Genomic DNA, 17,921 nt, shown 5'->3' on the forward strand with positions numbered 1-17,921 from the left:
ATTTCAAACAAAACGCATTTGCTTCATCTGGCATTTTGGCGCCATCCAACTATACAGATCTACAGGTCACAAAATCTCTCTAACCCCAATGGCTGGGAATTCTGGACGTTATCCTCTTAGTACAATTGAAAGTGTCAAATTGAAAACGGCTGAACTAACAAATCATTCAGTTTCCTACAGTTTGAGAGGAAGAAATTATTAAATAGATTAAAAGCAGATTAAATACTTCATCAGAGATGTTGCCAGAATGAATTCTGTTGATGAGAACAGTTGGCAGGATGTCTACAGGATAATGTTTCAAAAGTCAAGATGGCAACTGCAATCTTGACTTTTTGATCTTGACACATAACAGAAGTTCTACCCCTTTTTAAAATCTGAATTGCATCACTATCTTGACTTTTTTTTTCGGGCTTGCAGACTACCCATGACTGTTGCTCAGCAAAAGTTCTGAAGCAATGGAAAAAAATTAAGAAAAGTATCATTATACCTCGAAGGAGAGATTGGAAAAAAAAAAACACCTAAGGATCCCTCCCTTGAATATCTTCTATTGGCGTGTAATTAAATGTGGATGTCATACAACGTTCAACCATTTCTGATTGGTTCTGACAGAATTTTGAGATCATCTGATGGGCACCTCTCAAAGTATGCCTGTGTTCTGACCCACACCCTTTTCCAATAAATCAAACATAATCCAAAAGGAACAGAAACCTTGTAATGCTTTTGCAAAATAATTAGCTGTGATAAGCACAAGCCTTGCCAAACTGTGCGAGACTTGCCAAAAGATAACAGACAAGAAATAATTTGCAATACAAGAATCTTCAAACACAAACTCAGGACACTGGAACGTCCACAAGGCTGGAGTTTCAAAACGTCTTTGCCTTCTGCAAAGTACATTTGTTTCTCAGCTGGCTTTTATCTTCTTGAAAGAGGGGTCATTACCTTGCAGCCTTACTCCCGAGTCGCCCGTGCTGTTGTAACTGCTCTTTCCTATGAGCAATTCTGCACTTGGCACAGGCTCCTCGGGAACCTCCTCATCACTGCTGCCAGCCCCCACAATCTCTGAAGGCAGCAATCCACTCCCTGATGGTCCTGGCCCCTCATCTGAGTCCTCACTCTCCTCAGCCATCCGCACCTGCTGCCAGCTAACCACAACAGCCTGTCCATAGGTTGGGTCTTCTATTCACAAAACCTCTGCAGTGGGAAACTTAACTTCCTGCTGTTCTTCCTCACCTTAATCCATGGTCCCTTTATCACTCTGGCTTCCCTTATCTCATCACTCTAGTTAAATGGGCAGAGACTTCCAGAGAAAACATTGAAATGCATCCATCCCACATTTTCATTTTCTGTGAAAGTGATGTGTCCCTTTCAGAATCCAGATCTAAAAATGATTTTTGGAAATGGGAGGTCATCTCTGAATAAGTATGGATAGTCCTCGACTTACAAACATTTGTTTAGTGGCCATTCAAAGTGACAAAGGCACCGGAAAAAGTGTCTTATGACCCTTTTCCACACTTAACTACCATTGCAGGATTCCCATGGTCAATATGATGAAAATGCAGACTTTGGGCAACTGACTCATATTCATGATGGTTGTAGAGTCCTGGGGTCATCATGTGATCCCCTTTTGCGACCGTCTGACACTCAAAATCAATGGGGAAGCCAGATTCACTCAACTACCATATTACTAACTTAACAACTTCAGTGATTCACTTAACAATTGTGATAAGAAAGGTCATAAAATGGGGCAAAAGTCACTTAACAACTGTCTCACTTAGCAACAGAAATGCAGGCGGCAGTGGAATCAGACAGTGAGGAAGAAAAGGGACCAGTCAGGGAGTCTGAAGAGGACTTGGACGAGAGTCCTGCATCTGATGCAGGGATGGGGCCAGGACAATCTGGGAGTGGGGAGCTGCCTTTGGAGCCTTCGGGGTCTGGCAGCAGCGAGGAAGAGGACCCAGGGGAGCCTGTTCCCAGTGCGCATGTGCACAGAGCTGCTAGAAGGTGAGTGCAGCTGAAACAGAAGGGACAACTCAGGAGTAAGGCTGGGAGGTGATGGCCCCTCCCATAAGGCATCAAAGTCAGACCTCAATGACAAACACTTTGCAGGAAGCTCAATAGATTCTGAGTTCTCCTTGAAGCTCTATGTACTCTGGATGTTTTTTTCTGATACTTCGGTTGGTTTCTGTTATAATTAATTTGGATATTTCTGGCTTTGGCAGCATTTCACAGCACTGAAAGGCGTGGGCTTATCTTGGGGAACTGTTTAAGACTAGTTCTTGCTGGGAACGAAAGTAATTCCCAGCATTGCATTAAAATAGGTTTTGCTTTTAAAACAAGTTTGTGTTTCATTATGTTTCACAAAGCCTGGGTCAGAACACACTTTAGTTATTCCAACTTCCTATTTTATATTTTAAGAAAAGGAAAATGGGAAGAAAAGATTAACAGATTCTTTGGCAGGCACGCTGGGGCACCTAAGGGTACATCAGCCCAACCAGAGTTTATGAAATGGCCTAATTTAACTGTCTGCCTGAAGGAACTGCAGTGAGACAAGTGGAAAGTTTCAATAAAGTACAACCGAATTGTAATTTGGGCAAAGTCCTTCATAGTGAAACCCAGGGACTCAGATAAAACAGGACCCTGTGTGTATTTAGCTTCTTAGCTATCTACTGTCATTGTAACCTGTCACTCTGCCCTTTCCACCATCCATTTCTTTCAACATTTTTTGGGAACTGGTTAAAAGTTACAGACCCATTTCAAGGCTATTCAAGGCAGGGGCTACTCACCACTGGTGAAAGAGTTGATCAGAATGGTGAGTGTAACTTTGACATTATGTAATTTCTGATCATTCCTATTATGCAATTATGTAATTTCACACTAGTTTTCCTCCCTGGGCTACTTAGAAAATCCACACAACGAATGCAAATTTGGAAAACAGCTCCGGAATGCATTTTCATCTTTTCCATGCCTGCAAACCCAGGTTTGTGACCCTAGCTCTGTGATGGCAAACCTATGGCACACATGCCACAGGTGGCACACAGAGCTATTTGTGCCAGCTCGCAAGCTGCAGGCAAACTTACCTCACTGCGCGCGCCTCACAGCTGATTTTCGGCTGGTTTGAGGCCTTTTTTCGGCCTCTCAAAGGCTTGAGGAAGGCTTCTGCAGGCTTCTGCAGGCTTTGCAGGTCAAAAACTAGCCCTGTTTCATTACTTCCTGTTTTTCCGAAAATACCACAAGTGATGAAACGGGGCTAGTTTTCGGCCTGCAAAGTCTACAGAAGCCTTCCTCAAACCTCTGGGAGGCCGAAAAAGGCCTCCAACCGGCTGAAAATCAGCTGTGAGGTGCAGTGCAGGTAAGGGAGCAGCAGAGTGGGTGGGTGGGTGTGAGGGGATTGCGCACGCATGTGTAGGGACAGGGGTGCGCGCATTGCCTTCTGGGTGCTGGCACATGAGCATGGGCATGCAAGCGTGCACACAATTTTTGGCACAGGAGCCCAAAAAGGTTAGCCACCACTGCCCTCGCTATTCTTGACAAAGAGCTAACATCAATCCTAGTTTTCTGACCTATCTTCCAAAACACTCAGTCTACCCAAACCCTGTGTAATTTCTGCACTACAGGTAGTCCTCAACTTACAACCACAATTGAGCCCAACATTTCTGTAGCTCGGGGAGACTTTTACGACTTCTCTTGCCATGGTTATTAAGTGAATCACCTCCATTGTTAAGTCAGTAACATGGTTGTTAAGTAAATCTGGCTTCTCCATGGACTTCGTGTGTCAGATGGTCGCAGAAGGTGAATACATGAATCCAGGACATTGCAACTGTCATAAATATGAGTCAATTGCCAAGCATCTGAATTGTGATCACATGACTATGGGGATGCTCCAACAATCGTAAGTGTGAAAATTGGTCATAAGTCACTTCTTTTAAGTGTCGTCCGTAACTTTGAACGGTCACTAAATGAACTGTTGTTAGTGGAGGACTACCTGTAGTGAATTACAGCATCATCATAGCCTCTTTGTAATCACATTTGCTTATAGCTTAAATGAAATAAAGGATAGTTATGTTATGATTATTTGGGTAGAACAATAATTGAATAACTCTAGACCGTGTTATATTGTAATTAAAATGGTACGGAAATTACCTTGGATCATAGTTCCAAGAATTGGCATCTTACCATACTTAGAACATAGAACAACAGAGTTGGAAGGGTCCTTGGAGGTCATCTAGTCCAACCCCCTGGCTCGAGCAGGAGAGTCTTTTCCAAATATTAGCCTCTACCTAGGATCGAACTCACAGCCTCCTGATTGTGAACTCCTTTTTGTGTGTTGTAGAAACAAGGTTTGTAGAGAACACCACTGAAGGGGAAGATGCATTGGATTCCACCCAGACAGATTTGTAAGCTACTGTAAGTAAAGTCTTGAAGTCTAAGAAATAAGAGAGTATTTAAAATATGACAAATAGAGAGTACATGGTGATTTCAATTCTATCTGGTCAAAGAGCTGTTAGTCCCTCAGTTAAGCAAATCATGAGTACGAGAAAGTTCAAAAAATATTAAGTGAAAGCATCTTAATGAATTCATTAATAAATTTATTTATCCAATTTATTGGCTGACCATTTTACCCCAGAAAATGGATGATTTACAATGTTAATGGGGGTTTCCTTAGTCAGATTCTAAGATTCCTAAACCTTTCAAGGATTTTTTGTACTTTATAGAAATAGGTAAGTGGTAAGGCAGACTATATAATTGTTGTGTGTGTGCTAACCTGTTTATTTCTTTCCTGAATGTGCTAATTAAACTCTATTGTATCTTGCATTATTGCTCTGAAGAAGAAATTCTGTATATATTGACTATTTATGCATGGTATATCCGGCTATGCACGGGATGTTATGCTTTGTTATGGTTATGATCCATAACCTTAACTTGAATTGTGCCCCATCTCTTACAGATAACAGATAATCAGAGTTGGAAGGGACCTTGTAGATCATCTAGTCTAGTGGTGGCTAACTTTTTTGGGCTCTTGTGCCAAAAACTGCACACGCGTGCTCGTGTGCCAGCACCCAGAAGGCAATGTGACCCACCTCCCCTGTGCATGTGCATGCAACACCCATTCCCGTGCCCCCTTACCTGCACATGTGCGCTCCTCCCAGCTAATTTTTCGGCCTCCCTGAGGCTCAAAGGAAGCCTCTACAGCCTTGGGAGGCCAAAAAACAGGCCTTCCGGAAATACCAGAAGTGCCTGTTTTCAGCCTCCGGAAATACCAGAAGTGACAAAACGGGCCCATTTTTCGGCCTCCTGAGGCTGCAGAGGCTTCGCTCAAGCCTCAGGGAGGCCAAAAAAGGCCTCAAACAGGCCGAAAAAATCAGTTGGGAGGCGCATACATGCGCATTGCAAGTAAGTTTCGCTGGGGCTCGCGTGCCCGCACAAATAGCTCCATGTAGCATCTGTGGCACGCGTGCCATAGGTTCGCCATCATGGATCTAGTCCAACCCCCTGTCCAAACAGGAGACCCTACACCATTTCAGACAGATGGGAGACCAATCTCTTCTTGAAAGACTCAAGTGATGGTGGTCCCACAACTTCCGAAAGCAACCTGTTCCATTGGTTGGTTGTTTTCACTGTAAGAAAGTTTCTCCTTATTTCCAGGTTGAATCTCTCCTTGTTCATCCATTATTCCTTGTCTGGCCTCTTCTTATAGGAACTGACTAATTTGTCGTGGACTTCCAGCACCTTGTAATCTCTCTGGAGCAATAGATCTGCATTTCGATTTTTCTTCTCAGCACTGACTGTTTGCATTTTAAAGAAGTTTCTTACAGGATAATAACAATTGCCAAAAAGATTCACTTGAACATCTCTAAAAATTATGTTGTGCCAGTAATGAAAAATAGGTGGGCATATATAATTAAAAAAGAAGTTGAAAATGAGCAGGTTAAAATATTGCGGGATTTCCAAATCAATAAAATTTCCATCTGTCAATTGGAAAAGGCCCTACTGCTTGGATCAAGACATACATTACACTAACGGATTATGAGATGCTAGGTTCTTGGGAGGGTTTAATGCATATAAATTGCCAACTCCAGCTAAAGAACTGGCAGCTCTGGTTTCACATTGTTATGAACAGATAATCATAATTATAGTTTGGTTTTGTTTATCTTGTGTGAGTTTGTTCTTTCGATGTTGTTTATCTTGTGTGAATTTGGTCCCTCTCTCTCCAAATAACATTTCTCCAGGCGATTGAATTGTAGAAATGTCATGTTTTACTTTTTCATTCTTCTGTAATAAGACACATTTTGTGGGCCTCTTATCTCAGCGGCCTCCCCATTACCTTGGAGAGTGTTTTTTTTCCTGTGGACCAAGGAGCCTGCATCCCACACATGCGCAAATGGGGCTTTAACAACTTGCGTGGCCCAGTTCCCGGCAGGCTGCGGATCAGTGGCAGTTTGAGGACACCTGTCTTATCTCATAAATGAGGGTTAGGGTAGGATACTTTCCTGGATAATAGGAAGCACCACCAGTAACTACCCAGCAGTTACATCAGAACAACAGGTAATGCCAGGCTGGGTAGACACAATAGACATCTGTGAGACTAGATTTGAAACCTCCAACATTTTCACAGCATGCCATGCAATAAGATTTACACTTTGGAAGCTATACCATGCTTAGCTGCCAGAAGATTAAATAAATATCAGCATGTATTTGGCTTTCAACTTGTACTCTGATCTCTGATCAGGTAGCCTTCTTTAATCTGGGCCACCCAGAAGTGTAAATTATAATTTCCTTTATCTCCTATCAGAAGCAGCTGGTTGGAAATAATAGAAATTGTAGGAACAATTATCCCAGCATGAGAAAATTTGAATGTAACCTTATCTCTGTGGTCAGTTGGATCTTTTGACATAAAAACTGAGAGACATCTTTCGACCTATCTGATTGCCTGGTGAAAAATGAAAATTTTGCCAAAAAACTCTGCCCGTTATTTCTCAGTTTGTCGGATGGGATCTCTAATTAAATGACTTTATTCTTCAGATCAAACTTGACCGAATTTCAATGGCATCCTCAGTGGTAGGTTTTAAAAGGAGAAACCTGTCCTAATTTCATTTCCAAATGAAGTCAAACTTTTAGAGAGCCTCCCTCTGGGGGGGGAAAAAATAAGGAATGTTGGCCCTTGTTCAAAAGCATTAATCTAATCAAAGTGATCTTTGACTCAGACCAGTGTGTTTGCGTTGTGTACCTTGGCATTGTGCATGGCTAAAATCAGTAAAAGCTCCAACACTTTCCATAAGTACCAATGAAGTGACAAAATTAATCACTTGAAGCTCTTTAGAAGAGCACAGAACCCTATAAGAGGAATAGCTTTGAACAACAACTTGTTCTTCTGACAATTTCTTTGCTTTTTGTTTTTGTTTTTACCAGATATGTTATATGAAGATTTTTCTCATTTTCATGAGTAATGTGAGATGATTTGCCATCGTCGACCAACATAACTTTCCTCTGATAAATCCCGAACTCTGCCTTGTGCTGCCTCAAGTTTATTTCCCCCAAATAAAAATAATTTGAGGAAGGAGGAACAGGCAGCACCAGAACTGACTACAGATAGTCCTTGACTTACAACCATTTGTTTAGTGACTGTTACAAAGTTACAACTGCACTGAAAAAAGTGGCATGACCGTTTTTCACACTTGTGACGGCTGCAACATCCTCGTGGGCACATAATTAAAATTCAGGCGCTAGACAACCGTCATGTATTCGCATTCTCAAATAATTGCCATTTGTAACCTTTCCAACTGGCTCCTGACGAGCAAAAGCAATGGGGGTATTGGAAGAATTATCCTTCTGGGTTCAGTTCCAAGTGGGGAAGAAGGCACTGGAAACATGGAGGCTGTTTGGGAAGATGGTTTAATGGATAGGATCACATGGCTTGGAGCTCCAAAGTGGAAAGGACAATCACATGCTTCAAGATGTTGGGTGAAGGAAAAGAAGGAAAAGGAAGAGATGCTGAGAGACCCTTAGTTTTTTTTTAACAGATTTAACAGATAATCAGAGTTGGAAGGGACCTTGTAGGTCATCTAGTCCAACCCTCCACCCAAGCGGGAGACCCTACACCATTTCTGACAAATGGCAGTCCAATCTCTTCTTGAAAGTCTCAAGTGATGGTGCTTCCACAACTTCCGAGGGCAACTTCTATTCCATTGGTTGATTGTTCTCACTGTCAGAAAGTTTCTCCTTATTTCCAGGTTAAATCTCTCCTTGTTCGGTTTCCACCTATTATTCCTTGTCTGGCCTTCAGGTGCCTTGGAAAATAGATTGACCTCTTCCTCTCTGTGGCAGCCCCTCAAATATTGGAAGACTGCTATCATGTCTCCCCTGGTCCTTCTCTTTACTAGACGAGAGAAGCCCAGTTCCTGCAACCGTTCGTTGTATGTTTTAGCCTCCCCTAATCATCCTGGTTGCTCTTCTCTGTACTTTTTCTAGAGTCTGTTGGGCACCACCTTAGTGTTTCCTGTTCCTGTGTAAGAAATGTATCCCATTGGCTGTTAGACTCCCAGGGGCGGGGGTCTTAGCTAACTTGGTGGGCTTTGTCTGGACCACATGGCTTCACCTAAGTGCTGGCTGATGCAGTCTTCCCAGGCCAGGTGGTGAGATGGGTAGAGGCCTTTGTTATGTAGAATACTCTGGCCCAGGCATTAATGGCGCACCCATTAACAAAGGTGTGGGGGGGTGAGCTTCTGTTTCTGATGTGAGTTTCTACTTCTCTTTTTAGGGGAAATATTCTGCCTTTTTAGTATATCCTAAAATATTTCATTTTCCTAGGAGAGGGGTGGGTTTTAATTTCCAATAGAGGAAAGCCAAATTCTTTTAATGACTGCAGCATTCACTTAACAACTACACTGATTTGCTTAACAACTGTGGCCAAAAAAAAAAAAACGGGGCAAAAACTCACAAATAATTGTTTTCCTTAACAATCAATATTTGGGGCTTAATTGTGGTCATAAGTCAAGGACGACCTGTATGGAGGATGTACGTCCTGGAAAAATCACATGTTGTTCTTCCCTGGCTTTAAAAAAAAAAAAAGAAGAAGAAGAAACTTGCAGGAGATATAATGAAATGGGCTGGTGGAATGGCACTTTCTTCCTGAAAGCATTTGTTCCAGAAATTGATTGCAGGAAATACGACTTCAGCAATAGAGTGGTCAATGTCTGGAATACTCTACCCGACTCTGTAGTTTCTTCCCCAAACCCCAAAAACTTTAACCTTAGACTGTCTACTATTGACCTCACCCCTTTCCTAAGAGGTCTGTAGGGGCGTGCATAAGCGCACCAACGTGCCTACCGTCCCTGTCCTATTGTTTCTCTTATTCTTTTATTTTTCTTATATGTACCCATTTCATGTATTCACAACTATGTATACATTTATACTTATTATCTTGTAAACAATTGGCAAATCAAATAAATAAATCAAATAAATAAATAAATAAATAAATAAATCCCTTTTCTTGTTTTAATTCTAGTGGGAGGCACAGAGTTTTTCAGTGTACACCCGGGAAAGAAAGGCCTCCTTTTACAATCTGGCAAAGTTTCCACATCAGTTTCCCTCTCAAGACGGAGAAGGGGATGAAAGCAGGAGGGGTGTGTGTGTGAGAGAGAGAGACTTCAGTTGCTATGCAGGGAATAAAAAGGGCCCATTCAGGACAGAAGCTGATTGACATTCGCCGTTTCTAAAGAGAGCTCAGCTCGCTCTCTTTCAAACCTATCTGGATTTGAAGCGCTGTCTCCCGGGACTCTTCGAGGCTTCGGCTTTTTCTATCTTCTTTTTTTCTTCTTCTTTTTTTTCATTTGGGCGGCTATGAACGATTAATCATTTGCTCTTCCTTGTGATGTGTAAGTTGGGGATAGGAAGCGAGACGGGGCTGTGCCCACATAATATATGGGCAATCCCAGCTTGGCCGAGTCTGTGTTGAAAGGACAACCTTCACTGTGTGTTCAGTTCTGCACCCGCAAAACACAGCATGAAATTGCAGGCAGCTTCCCGGTATTCTTGGTGGCTTTTCTTTTTCTTAGCTGCTGCAGCAGAAGGTAAGAGACTGAGTGTTGTTATTTTAGGGAACAAGAGGAAACGGGAGCATCATGGGAAATTAGCCCAAACTTTTTTTTTAACCCCAAACTACCCACTCTCTGTAATATGAGATCTTTTTTTTTAAAAAAAAGGATGTTTCTGACTTCATACCCCTGGATTCAAAAGCTTTGCTTCTGAATATTGCTGCAAACTCTGAGCATGGGTTGCTTCCTGTGACTATTATTTTCAACCCTTCAAAAATGGTTGATTTGCTGCATGTGGGCATTGTATAGCATTGAAAGACCTTAAATCCCCCATTGAAATGCTAATTAGCAACAGAGAGCGTTGAAAAGGTAAAGCTCCACAGAAATTATAAGTGCCTAATTGCATCATTGCATAATGAAGCTAAAATGTATAATTTATTAAGGAGGTCCTGGGACCTAAACTTATTGTTTGGTCTCAGCCAATGTTGAAAAATAAAACTGATGTGGCCAAATCAAACTAAATGATTTCTAATCATCACAAATGTCACCCAAAGTCATGCTGTGCAACCCTCTGTGCATATCTTCTTACCAGACCTTGCTTCTGAGTCCTGCTTAGGACTTATTATAATTTTTAAAAGTGGATTTTTTATTTTATTTATTTATTTATTTATTTATTTATTTATTTATTTATTTATTTATTTATTTGATTTGCCAATTGTTTACAAGATAATAAGTATACAGTATACATAGTTGTGAATACATGAAATGGGTACATATATGAAAAATAAAAGAATAAGAGAAACAATAGGACAGGGACGGTAGGCACGTTGGTGCGCTTATGCACGCCCCTACAGACCTCTTAGGAAAGGGGTGAGGTCAATAGTAGACAGTCTAAGGTTAAAGTTTTTGGGGTTTGGGAAGAAACTACAGAGTCGGGTAGAGTATTCCAGACATTGACCACTCTATTGCTGAAGTCGTATTTCCTGCAATCAAGTTTGGTGCGGTTTACTTTGAGTTTGTATCTATTGTGTGCTCTTGTGTTGTTATGGTTGAAGCTGAAGTATTCACTGACAGGTAGGACATTGCAATGTATGATTTTATATACCATGCTTAAGTCAGACCGAAGACGGCGTAATTCAAGGTTTTCTAGTTCTAGAATTTCAAGTCTGGTGGCATAAGGTATTCTACAACGAGTAGAGGAGTGGAGAACTCTTCTTGTGAAATATTTCTGGACTTTCTCAATTGTGCTAATATCAGATACGTAGTGTGGGTTCCAGACTGATGAACTGTATTCGAGTATTGGTCTAGCAAATGTTTTGTATGCTCTAGTTAGTAGTGTGATATTACCAGAGAAAAGCTACGTAGGATTAGGTTAACAACTCTTAATGCCTTTTTGGCTATGTAGTTGCAGTGGGCTCTAGCACTTAGATCATTAGAGGTGAGTATTCCAAGGTCCTTTACAGAGCTTGGGTCATCAACAAGGTCTTGACTATTCAGCCTGTATTTTATTTTCTGATTTTTTTGCCAATATGTAGGACAGAGCATTTATTTGTTGAGATTTGAAGTTGCCATTTGTTTGACCATTCTGATACATAGTCAAGATCTTTTTGTAGGGTAGTAGTTTTACTATAGATAAAAATGAAAGTAAAATACACACACACACAACACACACACACATATATTCATGTGAAGTATTAGAACCTCTTTATAAAACTTTAGTAAGACCATACCTGGAATACAGCACCCAGTTTTGGTCACTACCATAGAAAACAGATGGAAAGAGCACAGAGAAGAGCAACTAAGATAATTAAGGGCCTGGAGACCAAAACAAATGAACAATGGTTGCAGGAATTGGGTTTGTTTAGTCTAGTCAAAAGAAAGACTAAGGGGTGACATGGTAGCAGAGTTCCAATATTTGAGGGGCTCCTGAGAAGAGGAGGGTGGGGTCAAACTATTTTGAAAAGCACCAAAAAGCAAGATGAGAAACAATGGATGGAAACTAACCAAGGAGAGAAGCAACCTAGAATTAAGGAGACATTCCCTAACAGTGAGAACAATTAACCAGTGGAAGCCGGCTTCCCTTCAGAACCAGTGGGTGCTTCATCACTTGAGGTTTTTAAGAAGAGACTGGACAGTCACTTGTTTGAAATGGTAGAGGGTTGGACTAGATGACCTCTAGGGTCCCTTCCAGCTGTGTTTTTCTGTTATCTGTTATTCAGAATTGCTGTCTTTTTCAGTGAAATAAATGGGACTGAATATATTAAGGGTTAGCTGGATTCGGCTGCTAAATATGCTAACGTTGTAATCCAAAGAATAATGATGATTAATAATTTTGACTGAAAACAATAAAACTAACTTCCAAGAAAACCCTTTAAACATTTGTAACATTTAACAACTCTCTGTTAGTATCAGAAATGATTGGTATGTATCCTTATGGAAAAGTCTTTACAGGTAGCCCTGAAATATAATCCTAATTGAGCCCAGAATTATGGTTGTAAATTGTGCCAGTTCATAAGTGGCTCATCTGATTTTATGACTTATTTCCCCACTGGTCATTAAGCAAATGTGACAGTCATAAAGCAAACATGGTAATTGTAAAGCAAATGCCACAGTCATTAAGTAAACCCATTGTCTGCAATGGTGTTTTTTTTTTTTTTGCTGGAAATTGGAAGTAAATGTTGGTTTCCAGCAAAAATCATTGTAATCGTTGTGATCGCGTGACAACAGGATGCTGCAAATAACCATACGCGTGGTCTGGTTGCCAATCACCCAAAATGTAATCATGTGGCTGTGGTAGGGTCTGCTTGGCCATCAGAATTTCAAATCCAGGTCATAGGTACCCTTTTTCTAGGGTATGTTGTAACTTCAAAGAATTGCTAAGTGACCGGTCATAAATTGAGGATGACCTGTAATTACTATCTTGCTTATTGTATATATTATCTATGTTCCATTCAGTAAGTCCTGACTCCTGAGGGTGACAGGAGGTCTCTGCAATGGTTTGCCAGTAACTTCTTGTGGCTGAGATTCAATGATTGTCTGTTTGTCAGTCTGTCAGTCAGTCGATCTGTGTCATCTATCTGTCTGTCTGTCTGTCTGTCTATCTATCTATCTATCTATCTATCTATCTATCTATCTATCTATCTATCTATCTATCCATCCATCCATCCATCCATCCATCCATCCATCCATCCATCCATCCATCTACCCATCTATCTATTGAGATAGATAGAGATAGAGAGAAATAGAGATAGAGATAGGTTGACTCAGTTTTCCATCCTTCCGAGGTGGGTAAAAGGAGGACCCAGATTGTTTGGGGGCAATATGCTGACTCTGTAAACCACTTAGAGAGGACTGTAAAGCACTGTGAAGCGGTATATAAGTCTAAGTGCTATTGTTATATAGGTAGGGAGAGAGGGAGAGAGGGAGGGAGGGAGGGAGGGAGGGAGAGAGAGAGAGAGAGAGAGAGAGAGAGAGAGAGAAAAGAAAGAAAGAAAGAAAGAAAGAAAGAAAGAAAGAAAGAAAGAAAGAAAGAAAGAAAGAAAGAAAGAAAGAAAGAAAGAAAGAAAGAAAGAAAGAAAGAAAGATGGTGCACATGCTCTCCTGATTTCTAATCCTGCACCTATAACCACTATACCACATTGGCTGTCATGATTGCTATACGTCTAGTATGCCATATATGCCCACAAACACTGAGGTACCTCATAATAATGAACAAAACTTTGCAAAAACACTGTTTCCCTATCTGTTGACCTCCAATTGTGCTGGATTTCACCTATTTTAGGGTTAGAGCAGATGAGTTCCAAAACATTCAGAGGACAGGAGTTTGCCCAAAGCTGAGTTAAAGGTACTTAAGGGTTGTTTCTTTCTGCATCTGTGTTACTTTCTCCTAAAACTGAATAGCTATTGATGGTAATTAGAGAAGGCATTGCATTCAGTGTGGGTTTCACGGTAAAATGTTGATACATAGTTTCTGAAGTAACACAAAACTAAATAAGGGTACAGGAGACTTCAGCCATTCTTCCAACAAGCTATGTTGCTGAGGACATCATGTTAAATTGTGTATGTTGTGTTTTAATCGCATAACACTTGCTTAGGCTTAGGCTGTTGTGTGAAGCCATTTCTAGCTTATTCAATAAACGTATGATTAACACAAAACATGGCTTAGAACAGGGGTTTCCAACCTTGGCAACTTTAAGACTTGTGGACTTCAACTCCCAGAATTCCTCACCCAGTAAAGCTGGCTGAGGAATTCTGGGAGTTGAACTCCACAAGTCTTAAAATTGCCAAGGTTGGAGACCCATGGCTTAGAAAAATAAGTGAATCCAAGCTAACCATTATTTTCTCACATATCAATTACTCAATTGTCATGTATCAATGATAGTATCAATGACTCAATATCTTATTTTAAAAGCTTGCAAGTTACATCAGCATGGGGGTTTTCTTTTCTTTTTTTACAGGAAACTTGGAAACACCTTCCTTCAGCTCAGGAATTCTCTATCAGTACCGATACTCACTAGACAACCAACTAAGTTTCCTATCCAGGCCAACTTTGCAGGGAAGCAAGCTTCAGGCAGAAGCTGTGGTTGATGTGAATCTCTTGTGGAGCAACATCGACAATGCAGGCGAACAACTGCTCCAAATCCAAGTTAGTATTGCTCTTCTGCTTTCTTGGTTTTTCAGCTTCTGAGGAAAACATGGCCGTTCTATAGACCAGGAGTGTGAAACTCAATGTCATTGAGGGGCACATCAGGGCTGTGGTTGACGTCGGGGGTAAATGGGGTGTGTGTGGCCAACTGGGTGTGTGTGGCCAACTGGGTGTGTGTGGCCAACTGGGTGGGCGTGGCCAACTGGGTGGGCGTGGCCAGCTTGATGCCACTCCCCAAACTACTGGCATGCTTCCTTTTCACACTGGGTAGACCAGGCCGAAGCCACACTGGCCTGATCTTTTTTCTTTGCACTGGGTAGATCAGGACAGCCCTGCGGGCCAAATCCGACCACATCATGGCCCAGATCTGCCCATGGGCCTTGAGTTTGGCACCCCTGCTATAGACCCTTTGATTTTATTTAACTCTACTCAGAAGATACGTTTCTTCCTATCAGCTGTAGGCTTCTAAAGAGCTATTTGCCAAAAAAGCAAGGCTTAGCTTTTATTTATTGAAATTTTAACCCACCTTTTATTACTTTGTAATAAAAACATCCTGCAAGTCCCTTGGACTGCAAGGCGATCAAAACAGTCAGTCCTAGAGGAGATCAACCCTGACTGCTCTTTAGAAGGCCAGATCCTGAAGGCGAAACACAAATAATTTGGCCACCTAATGAGCAGGAAGGACTCACTGGAGAAGAGCCTAATGCTGGGAACAGTTGAGGGCAATAGAAGAAGAGGACAACAGAGAATGAGGTGGCTGGATGGAGTCACTGAAGCAATTGGCGTGAGCTTAAATGGATTCCAGAAGATGGTAGAGGACAGGAAGGCCTGGAGGAACGCTGTCCATGGGCTTGCGATGGGTTGGGCACAACTTCACAACTAACAAGAACAACAGCAACAACAACAACAACGGCAGCAAATATACATATTTCTCCCTCTTGCTGCTATTTTCCCCACAACAACAATCCGGTGAGGTGAGGTGGGCTGGGCTAAGAGAAAGTGACTGGCCCAAAGTCACCCATCTGGCTTTCATATCTAAGGCCAGACTAGAACTCATAGTCTGCTGGTTTCTAGCTCAGCATCTTGATGTAAACTAATTACGTATAATGCAAGTCTACACATTTAATAAAAGTAATAATAAAACTCATCGCCATGAAACAGTGGTGACATACTATCACAAGGGCACATATTTTAGAACTGGTGAAAAAAGAAGAGGACAAAGTGAGGACACAATCCTGTTCTCATTTATCTGGCGGTCATTATTGCAAGATGAGCAGTGTTGAATAGTTCTCCATACCAGCATTTCATACCTGCTTCTATATTATGGTATTTATTTATTTAGCATATGACAGAGAAATCTATGCATGCTAGACACACAATGCAGTCCTAACAGCCTAGAATGCATTCTGTTCAGTGCTTGGGAGGCAAACTAGCTTTATACCACTAACTAGTGACGCTCATGATGCTGGCTTTTCTGGGCTCCTCCGCCATTCTCACCTCACCTCACCTAGCATCCAATCAGATGCCATGCCAGCTTCCATGCTCCGCACACACAAATGCAGCTACTGGTAGTTTTTTTCCCAATGAAATGATACCCATTAATCTACTTGTAATATTACACACTTTTGAACTGCTGGGTGAACAGGAGCTAGGGATCGAGTGATGGGAGCTCACACCATCTCACAGAGTTGGACTCGAACCATCAGAGTACAGACCATTTCTGGCCAGCAGTTTCAGCATCATCAGCATCATCTGTGTCACTCACTGTGTGCCCTATTTGAGGCTTAATTCTACACTGCATCTAAGACTAAACACAACTATAGTTTGCACACATATGCCTTTTTCCTTATTTCTTTCCCTTTTAAAATCTGAGCTACCTCCTTGCCTGAAACTGCATTCTTGCGCACTGCTTGATGACATAGTTTTCACCTCATAATGCTATTGTTGATTTGAAGTGTCCCAATTTTATTCCACCCATTTTGGGGACTTAGCTCCATGACTTACGCATCAATCAAGATTTGAAAAAGAAGGATCAGACTAGCCAAGACCATTCTGTAAAAGGCTCAGTGAATGCTACTGAACTGGAGCAACCATTTTTCCTCCATTGGAATAAGGGAAAGGTATGTAAATATTTCTCTACTGACAATAGCAACAGCACTTAGACTTATATACCGCTCCACGGTACTTTACAACCCTCTCTAAGTGGTTTACACAGAGTCAGCCTATTGCCCCCAACTATCTAGGTCCTCATTTTACCCATCTAGGAAAGATGGAAGGCTGAGTCAACCTTGAGCCTGGTGAGATTTGAATTGCCAAATTGCAGGAAGCTGGCAGTCAGCAGAAGTAGCCTGCAGTACTGCACTCTAACTACTGTGCCACTGTGGCTCAAACAGCCGGTGGCCCCTTTTCATTTGGACTTCTTTATGTGCTGTTTTCCTTTCAGCTTCATGTTCAAGCACATTGTTCTGGGCATCCATCCTCAATGCATATTGAGACCGCAGCTTTCAATACACAAGAATGTTATCATGCTTAGTAAGAGGGAATTCCTTTTTCGGATGGACGAGCACTGCTTTTTTTTTTTAATGGGAGTAAGATTGATACCAATGGGCAGCTCCTGATTCTGCTCCCAGCAAATGCATCAATTGCTCCATATTCTCATCCAGCCTTTCCCCAATTGGTTTCCCTCTGGTTGAATTGAGATGATAGGTCCCAAAATCCTCAGCTAACTCCTTTAACACAGAGAGGGAGCAGGAGGAGGAAGGGAGTGACCACAGTGAATTGAGAAGGCCTCTTCACTTGGTTTGAAACATCAGGTTGCTTCTTACCTTTATATCCTGCTATACATCTCTTGTTCACTTTGTTATTCTTTCCTAGGCATGCCTATAAAAGTTGTCTTACATCTTGCAGGTCAAAGCTTTCTACGTAGCCAAAGAAGAGAAACCTTTAATTCTGGAATTGAAACGAGGCCTTCTCAGCCTTCTCCAGTTTCAAACCCATTCTGGAACAATGACTGAGGTAAAATATAAAGTTTCCCTGAACTGCATAGCATCTGTAGTTCTGACATCTCTCTACAGGAAGTCCTCAACTTACAACTGTAAAGCAGGTCACCCACATGACTGGCCCGATTTTACGGCCTTTGTTACAGCAATCATTAAGCAAATGATCATGAAATGACTCCATGGTCATGAAGTGAAGCCATTGTTTGCTATGGGGCAGGGGTGTCAAACTCACATTATCATGACGGT

General features: G+C 41.6%; 1 protein-coding gene and 1 long non-coding RNA gene across 2 annotated transcripts in view; both read left to right on the top strand.

Moving 5' to 3' along the window:
- Positions 1-2,673: 2,673 nt before the first annotated feature.
- LOC148130822 (uncharacterized) lies at positions 2,674-7,501 on the top strand. The gene is made up of 3 exons (XR_015749630.1): positions 2,674-2,809; positions 4,331-4,404; positions 7,408-7,501. It is a non-coding gene; the product is annotated as an uncharacterized LOC148130822 (long non-coding RNA).
- Positions 7,502-9,939: 2,438 nt separating this feature from the next.
- Positions 9,940-17,921, top strand: part of LOC113421038 (microsomal triglyceride transfer protein-like) — a 36,957-nt gene continuing 28,975 nt past the window's right edge. Inside the window, exons 1-4 of the mRNA XM_087964094.1 lie at positions 9,940-10,067; positions 14,489-14,676; positions 16,668-16,796; positions 17,584-17,691. Of these exons, the coding sequence (XP_087820220.1) occupies positions 10,001-10,067; positions 14,489-14,676; positions 16,668-16,796; positions 17,584-17,691 (492 nt within the window). The 5' untranslated portion in view covers positions 9,940-10,000. The remainder of the gene's footprint in view (positions 10,068-14,488; positions 14,677-16,667; positions 16,797-17,583; positions 17,692-17,921) is intronic.

This window comes from Notechis scutatus, chromosome 4 (assembly GCF_049901735.1).
Source record: "Notechis scutatus isolate UNSWTSFEM ecotype Mainland chromosome 4, rNotScu1.2, whole genome shotgun sequence".
NCBI classification, from domain to species: Eukaryota; Metazoa; Chordata; class Lepidosauria; order Squamata; family Elapidae; genus Notechis; species Notechis scutatus.